This window comes from Apaloderma vittatum, unplaced genomic scaffold, assembly GCF_000703405.1.
Source record: "Apaloderma vittatum isolate BGI_N311 unplaced genomic scaffold, ASM70340v1 scaffold31562, whole genome shotgun sequence".
Lineage (NCBI taxonomy): Eukaryota > Metazoa > Chordata > Aves > Trogoniformes > Trogonidae > Apaloderma > Apaloderma vittatum.
In genome coordinates this window covers 11,692-20,353 of record NW_009704648.1, presented here as the reverse complement: position 1 = coordinate 20,353, position 8,662 = coordinate 11,692, and the positions used below count along the sequence as shown (strand labels likewise).

The 8,662-nt window shown below is 48.1% G+C and overlaps 1 protein-coding gene across 1 annotated transcript in view; it reads left to right on the top strand.

Moving 5' to 3' along the window:
- Positions 1 to 457: 457 nt before the first annotated feature.
- Positions 458 to 8,662, top strand: part of LOC104270690 (acyl-CoA desaturase-like) — a 14,679-nt gene continuing 6,474 nt past the window's right edge. The window contains exons 1-2 of the mRNA XM_009865121.1: positions 458 to 739; positions 8,277 to 8,407. Of these exons, the coding sequence (XP_009863423.1) occupies positions 529 to 739; positions 8,277 to 8,407 (342 nt within the window). The 5' untranslated portion in view covers positions 458 to 528. The remainder of the gene's footprint in view (positions 740 to 8,276; positions 8,408 to 8,662) is intronic.

Below are 8,662 nucleotides of genomic sequence, written 5' to 3'. Positions count from 1 at the left end.
TTTGTTCATTCACGAGATTTTCTTTATTGCTGTCTGCTGATGCACAAGCGCAGCCCGCAAGCCCACCTAAAAACGCCCACTAATAAAAACTGAAGGAAAATGAAAATCCTTGCAGCCTACAAATGATCGCACCAAAGTGAAAAAAAGACTGGCTTTCAAGTCTTTTTATTTTCTGCACCCTGTCCACCATTCATCTCCTCTCCCCAGAAAGATCAGGTCCCTTATCTCTCAGGCCATGACTCCTTGGGGCTAAAGCAGGCTCTTCTTGGTGCCAAGGGCTCAGCTGAAAAGTGCAGCCTGCCGGGAAAAATGCAGGTAGTTGCATGAAAATGCAATTCTTTGTACTGCCAGCCTAGCTGCTCGTATTTCTATTCCCTGCATTGGTAATCACCAACTTCTTGTTTTGTTTTCCCTTTTCCTTTTCTTGAAAATGTTCGTTGCCGCCTCTCCAAGGAGTTCTCCTCTGCTTCCAGCACCACCACTGTTGGCACTGTCACCTCCCGGGTGACCAGGAATGGGGATGCTGTTATGGAGAAGGACCTACTCAATCATGAGGACTTGGCAGGAGACCGGGGCATGGTAGATGATATATTTGATGAGACCTACCAGGAGAAAGAGGGCCCCAAGCCCGCCGTGCGATATGTCTGGAGGAATATCATCCTCATGAGCCTGCTGCATTTAGGGGCCGTATTTGGGTTGATGCTGATACCTTCTGCAAAGATCCAGACCTTAGCATGGGGTAAGTACATTCCTCCATTTGTTTCTTGGCATCTGCAAACCCCAAATCTGTTAGGCAGTATTATTTTTTTCCTCCAGGCCCACAGACTCGGGGAGGAGAATGGAGGAATTGGAGGGCTTTTGTGAGAAGAAGCTACCAAACTGTGGGAGGGCTTGCTAGTGTCTCTTGTAAGGTCATGCATAAGAGGGAAGGATCTGGCAGGGGACTTCTTGGCTGCTTAAAGAACAAACTTGATTCACAGGTATTAGCCCACACCTGAGTGTGCAGCCACTTCCAGGGTGAAGCACAGAAAATGTTTGATGGAGTACCCTGACAGTCTCAGAGAGTTAGGAAGAGCACTTTAAGGGGTGGCTGGGGAGGCAAGGTACAAGGCATTATTAGACATGAGGCTGCTGCCCAAAGACAAGAACCATTCCTGTCCTTGCCGAGTGAGGATAAGTCCCACAGAGCCTCCACATGTGTATGAAAGAGACAAAATACAGTTGTGCTGAAGATAAAAGAGTTAAGTCTGAAGCTCAGGTCTTTTAGCGTTCTTACAAAAGCACAGATTAGCCCCCATCATCCCGGAACTAAGCCTGACAACTTTCAAAAAATAAATAAGCAGCTCTCCAGGGAGCAAATTCCAGTGGAAAGCACAACCCAGCAGAAGGTAGCTAGGCCAAGCTCCCCTTTCTCAGAGACCTTGCCCTGGGTAGGAACCAAACTTCTCCTTTGACTGCTTGAAAGGCAGCTGGGCCCGGGGCCCAAGCTGCGGGGAAGCCTTGCTTTCCATGAGCCTTTCTCTGGGCCCGTGGAGGAGTCAAGAAGCCAAATGGCTCCCAATGGGGAGGTCAAGAGATTGCATCCAGCTCCTGCCTTCCAGTGAAACAGAGCATCCTGAAATGAGAAGCAGCCTTAAGATGAGAGCTGTTGGCATGGCTTTTGGTTTCAGCAGTGCTCCTGCAAACTGCTCAGCTGGGAGCAGTGCCCTCACCAGCCCAGCTGTGGACAGGCCTTGGAGCCACCCACCTGGTCTGTCACGCTCTCAAAGTCTGTTTTCCCGATGGCTGTGAACAACAAGCATCCCAGCTGGACTGGCAAGGAGATGGCTCCCTGGACAGCTAGACTGTCTCTTTACCTCCTGGACCATCTCAGCCTCTCACAAGCAGAGTCCTGCGGGATGAGCATCACTGGAGGCCACAGGACCTGGTCTGAGGCTGGCTCCAGCACCTGCAGAAGCAGAGGCACTGACGTGTTCCCTGTGCAGCCAGTGTGGCCTTTTGAGGGGTGCTTTAGGAAAGAAGACTTTGCTGGGCCATTCCCTTGTGGAAACCTGATGGGCTGTGTTTTTCCCTGGGGTGGCAGGGCTGGGCAGAACATGCAGTCTCAGCATGACCTTAAAGGAGGGTTTCAGGGCTTTCAGTCCTGCCCTGTCTGTCCCATCTCCAGCTTTTAACTGGAGACTAGGCAGGTGTTTCTGGCTTCTCTCACTCACTGAACTGACAGTCTCAGTCCTCCCAACTCCAACCAAATATCCTAAGAGCATTGGGGCGAGGAGGAGGGAAAAGGTGAGTTGGATTTAATGGTTTCATTTCAAGCTGCTGAGATGCACCCTGATTTCCAAATCCATCCAACCCTTCTCTGTTCAGCTCCCCTGAGATACTTAAGCGAGCTTGAGCACCTCGATCCAGAAGGTTAGTGCTGCCTTGCATTCAGCTGAGCCCCACCTTACCACAAAATGGTCTCTGAGGCACGGTCTTTGCATCCACACGCCTGTCTGGGATGTCTGTATGGCATCGCACAGCATTTTGTGGGTGTCCGCCTTGCTTTTTACCTGAGGCCAGTCCCTCCCGCTCTCCTCCCTCTGTAGATGTGAAGTGCCAGTTGCTTTCCTGCCACTGTGAGGCACTGCAAGATTCCTCGGTGGCTTCTGGAGTGACAGGTGCTCTGGGAATGGGAGCAGGACATGGAGTTTGAGGGAAATGCACTGTGGAGAACTAGCTGAAGATACTTCCTGCCATATCAAAGCTGGAGTAGCTCCACAGAGATCCCTGTCCTGCATCCCTGGCACTTGTTCTGAGAAAGGACCGCCCTTCCCTGCACCCTGCAGCCAAGTCAGAGCTTTCCTCTATAATCCTTGCTCCTCCAGTACTGACTGGAGCTGGGATATTCTGATCCTCCACAGGTCTGGCTTCTCATCAAGGCTCCTTGCTCCTTCTTGCATTGCCCTTTTTTAAGTTCATGTCGTTCTTTAGCATCTGTGGCTGTCATCTCAGTGACTTGCTGTTATTTTCCCAGCACTCTCTCATAGCAAGGACTATGGTCCCATTTTACACGCAAGGGTAGAGCAGCAGACTTAGGTTGCTTTCAGCAGTGCACCACGGGGTCATGGCAGAGCAGCTCTCCTTAGTGGTAATTCTGGAGCTGCTGGGGTTTTTCCTTGTTTCTTTGTTTTTCAGATCACTCCTTCCTTAGGCTGTGTACATATATTACAAAATTAGCGAGGCCTCAGATGTTCTCTGTTGTGATGCTACAGGCAGCTGTGGTGCCTGGTAGCTGATCTGCCTTCTATATTTTATTATAAGGAGCAATTCCTTGCTTATACCCTGTTCATGCAGGCCACCGTCTCCTTGATGTTCCTGTCCCTCTGAAACCAGCTATATTGGTGACTGTGTCCTCTTTTGTTTTAATTTCTCTGCGTGCTAATTCCTCTTTGTTTCTCAAGCTCTCCAGCCCTGCCTTCATCATTGTTTGCTGTTCTGCGTTGCTGTGTGCATTGTATCCTCTGCTCTCTTTCTGGTACAGAGCTTCCCAGAACGAACTGGGATTGTTGATCAGGTGAGAGCTCACCATAACGAGAGCTCTCTGAGCCCTTCCAGCACTATGGCTTTCTAGCCAGTTCCCTTTTTATTTGCTGTCTTCTCCACTCCACTTGACAAAGTCTTGTACAGTCTTTTCAGGGATCACAGGGCAGTTTTCACATCACTTGCAAAACAGCATAGACTGAGTCTGAAAGGGCAGGATGCAAAGATCATTGACAGTTTCTTCTCTAACTGCTCTGAACCTCCCTGGAAACGTGATTTGCAAGTTGTCTTCCTGGCCCTCAGGTGCAGCAGACCGACAATATTTGTGTTAACCCCTGTTGGCCTGGCCAGCGATGCCTATAAAAGAGTGATCCTTCCTCTTGACTGGTGCTTTAACGGCACCTCAGCTCCCTGCAATGCCAGTGGTGGCAGAAACATGGGCTGATATATTTTTTTGTTGCTGCCTCATCTTTGGAGCAGGGAGCATCTTGCTGGATCATTTAGGCAACTCTGACAGCCTGAAAGTCTCAGCCAGGACTAGCCCCAAAGGATGTGTCCAGCAAAACATTTACAGAAGATTTTTGTTACTTTCCCATCAAGACTACTACTGGCAACACCTCTCTGCTTAATGTCTCCTCCAAGCTTAACTGGCAGGTGGCATCTTTCTCCTCTGAGCATGAAGAGTAAGTTCTGATTTTGCAAGATAGGGAAGTTAGGCTTTAGTAATAGTAGCTCCTAATTCTCCTCCTAAACTCTATTCTTCTGCAGCCTATATTGTCTTGATATTGGTATCTCTCTCCTGAGAGTAGCATGACCCACTTGGCTAGCAGAACTCGCAGGCAAGGAAGGAACAGTCCAGAGCTGTGGTTTTCTGCCTGCGCTGAGCAGAAGCCCAAGGACACCTGCTGGAATGGGGACACCTCTTCATGTAAACATCCTTGGTGTTGAATGCAGGTGACAATGCCTTTAGCACATTCTTGGCTTCCCTTCATAATTTGTGGTCTGAATCTGGGCCCTGAAGAGGTAAAGGCTAGTGAGTCATATAGACATGACTGAATCCGGAATGTTTTGGCTTTAATTTTTGTAGCACTGAGTGTATATTACTGCCAGTGGTCATAGTTGTTTGTATTCTAGTTTAATGGGTCACTGGGAGCATCGCCTATGAGTTGGCAATCTTCTGAATCTCGAATACTTCAAAGCATGATGTGGAAGATGGCTTTGAAACTTCAGCTGATCAAGCTCCTGAGTCCTTCAGTTTGGGGCAGCATCATGGAGCAGCATCACAGGGCAGCTGTGAAAATCCGTGCTACCTTATTTCACCTTCTGTACTGTGTTTCCAGTTTCATTCCTAGAGGATGATCTTGGAGGGGCTTTTCTTCTTCCGTGTGAGATGCTGATTCCCTGGCTATGCAATGATCGTCATTGTACCTGTTTGTGGGGATGAACTCTCTAAATCGTCAGGCTGCTGGATTCTTCTGTTTTTCACCAGGCTTTTCAATCTTACTGTCCATATCCTGTCACTGTCACAAAAACTCTTAGGTATGGCTGATGGAGCTAGTAGTCTCCAAGTAGAGTTTGTGTTTCTGTGGAGCTGGGTGCCATGTATGCATAGACTGAGAATCAGCTCATTTCCCACAGAAAGTGTCTGCTCCTTAGAGAAGCTACAGCTGCTTTACATGGGTAAGAGGCAAGGCAGCACAGGATTATAACTAGAGTTGTGGCCATTGTAGTGACCTGAGACACAGCTGCAAGAGAAGTCAACACAAGCTGCTGAGGTTCATGGGCTTTGGATGAAGGCCATGACTGTTCTATGCCAGTGTACCCGAAAAGCAGTGGATACTCATCCATAGTTTTAATGAGCTGTCAGGCAAGGCTACCTGAAAGCAAATATTGAGTTGTCTGTTTTCTGGATCTGCTGGTATCCCCACCACATCTGTTTTGTGATATCTTGTGCATGTTGATATGTCTTCACTGCTCGTATCATGTTTTCCCCAAGGGGATATCCACAGGCAAATTCTAAGAATTGCCTGTATGAAAGAGACACAGATGAGCTTCCTTCTTGTAAAGCTTAAATACCACAGTCCTCAGCCAGAGTCATCTTCCGAGAGGCTTCTTTTGCCAAAAAATTCCCAGTCAGTGAGGATTCACTAGAGAGGGAAGCCTGAACTCAAAGCTATAAACAGGGCCTCTACTCACCTAACCTGGGATTTACTTTCTAGTGCTGTTGAAGTTCATGAACGATCACGTAGTTCGTTTCTGTCCTCCGTGCACCATTGATTCATGCCTTCGTGCCCCACAGTGGAGAGCTGGATTCTTTCACTAGCATGTTGCCCCATATATCTGTTGCAAGCTGCTGTTTGTCATGGACTCCCTACCTGGTGTTTTTCATGGAGTCTGTATAGGTTGGAGGTTAAATCCAGACTCTCAGCTTGTCACCCTTGGAAATCTACCTCAGCTACTGAGGTGTCTACCGTAGGGTCAAAGTTGCCCAGAAGTTTTATGAAGACGGGTTTGCAGGGTATAGCTGCTTATGTTAAAGGGAAAATGGTGGTGAGTCACACTTCTGCCACCAGTAGAAAGCGTCTGAAGCATCCAGCACTGGGTTTTGTCTTTATTGCAGTGTCTGAGAGCAGAGAGATTCTGTAAATCAGAGTCATATGTTAGGTGCTTTGTCAAGGTTTGCTCTTCTGTATGAATCTGTGGGGATGGTGACTGATTTTAAAATGAATCTTAAAATGTAAAACCAGTGGGGATCTGGTTCATAACTTTCAAGTCAGCCTCATGGGCTTGCATGAGGCTTTCAAAGTGTCCACCTTCCTGTCAATAAGGCCAAAGGGAGACCTGAACCAAATGCCCTGCTCCATCATCCCTCCTTTCTCTCCTTGCAGGCTTGGCCAGCTTTGAGATCTTTAGTCAGCTCGATTGTCTCTTGCAAAGGCTGAGTCCTGCTGCAGTTGCATGTATTCATCCCTCTTCATGCCCTATAAATCAGCTATGTCCAGTGAATGCCTGAGTCCTCTGAGAGACCTCAGAGGTGCTGGGAGATATGAGGCAGAGGTGTGCCGCTGGTCTGAGGCTTGCACTGCATTCAGCAGCAAGTCAGGAAGCCAAGGGAAAAGAAAAAGATGAGAAGTCACGGTCGGTCGGATCAGTAGACAAGGAAGGTCACTGTTACACAGGAGGATGAGAATGAGGAGACTTCATGCAAGTTTAAGGGGCCAGAAGAGGATGTTAAATCAGATGAGACTGGCTTTTAGCGGATAAGAGATTAGGTTTGGAATGTAGAAAAACAAAAAGGAGGTGACAGAAGGAAGAGGGAGCAGGAGATGATGGGAAATAAAGCCTGGATTATTTTGAATGAAAGAACAGGGCAGCAGTGTCTTGCATGTCTCAGATCTCTGATTCCAGACAAGTTCCTGGCAAAGGATCTATTTTCTAGGTTCGAGATAAACTAGATTAGAGCCATTTGGCTGGACTTGACTGTATTGTCAAGCATACCAGCAATTCCTATCCGCAGGTTCACACGTAAAAATAAGGAACTGTTTACATTATTGATCCCTTTTCTGCAACCTGCCAATATATACCAAGGAAAGAGTTTCCCTGAGGGCTTGCTAAGAAGGCTTCCCATCCCCCAGGGGACTGAAGGTGGATCAGTTGACCTACACAGAGATGTGCACCTTTTCCTCTGTGTGCACCCTTTCCTCTCAATGCCTGAGCTTGCAGGGCAAACCAACTGTTGAACACCCTCTGTCTTTCTGCCAAACCTCCTGACCCTTCCTTCCTAGAGAAAGAGTTAATTTTCAGATCCAATTTTCTTCTTATCTCTGGCTTCCTAGTGTAGTGCTACTCAGACCCTCTTGGGGTCTTTTCTCCAATTTCGTTCTGCAACCAGATGCTGGAACCCAGATTAAATTCCAGAGCTCCCAGGAGGACCTACAGGAACACACAGACACAGAAACACATGATTCAGAGGGAGAGGGGTGAGGGTTTTTTCACTAGCTGCCAGAGGGACAAGGAATTCCTTCTGATCTGCATGGAGAGGGAAGACATGAAGCAACCTTGAAGCTCAACTGGGCCCAGCAATGTCTGCCTCTGCTATGGGCATGACTTGCAGTGAGTTGCTGGTGCTGGCGTTTCCTTCTGTAAATGGTGCAGGAGCTGAGCAGAGGGGAAGATCAAAAAGACCCTAAGAACAGATTTTAAGTCAGTGATGGAGCTGAAGATGAAGCTCAGGCTTCAATGGGATGGTAGGTTAGATCTTCTTTTAGCGGGCTTCTGATCAGAAAGGCAGCAGAAGAAAAGCCTGACCCTGGGCTTGAGCTTCCTCCTGAAGAACTGTAAAGCAAGACCCTTGATTTTTCAAGGTAGGAGGAAAGGGAGAAGCGTTCACTGGTGAACTGCAGAGCTGTTACCACAGAGTTATAGGGAAGCAGATGCTTTATACAGTTTTGACAATCCTGCACCATACAGATGGCAAAATGCTGAAGAACCAAGCCCAGTGACAAGTCTTGTAAGGGGGAACCTCCTCCTTCATTAGAGATGAAGAACTGAAGTGATTTGCCCCATGTTGCTTAGGAAGCCTTGTGGTAGCTTGGGCACTCCCATATGGATTTTTATTGCCCCAGTCCGTGCTCTCCAAGGGTTCCTTTGCTTATATAGCTTTGGCAGACGGCCTGCCTTTTTGTTGTTCTGCCTGAAACTTTGCTGCAGGCTGCCTTGCTCTAACTACTCCAAAACCTTCTTTGCCTCTCCAGCTCTTCTGTGTTTCCTGGTGAGTGCTATGGGAATAACTGCTGGATCTCACCGTCTCTGGAGCCATCGGTCCTACAAAGCCACACTGCCTCTGCGAATCTTCTTGACTATTGCAAACTCCGTGGCCTTCCAGGTAAGCATCTTCTCAATGTGCCAGTGGTCCTCAGAAGGAAGTGCTCCCCTGAATCCCTGTCTCAGATACGGGGCACAAGCTGACGGAGAAGTTCCTCTCTCCTACAGCTTCTTTGGGAAACAACCTGCCCTTTCCATCTAACACTGCAATGCCAGAGTCCATCTCATTGTCTTCACCTTGTGCTGTCAGAGGGTGACTCTGAGACAAACCAGGTGAGGAGAGGAGTCTTGACCAAGACAAAGGGTAGGAGAGCTC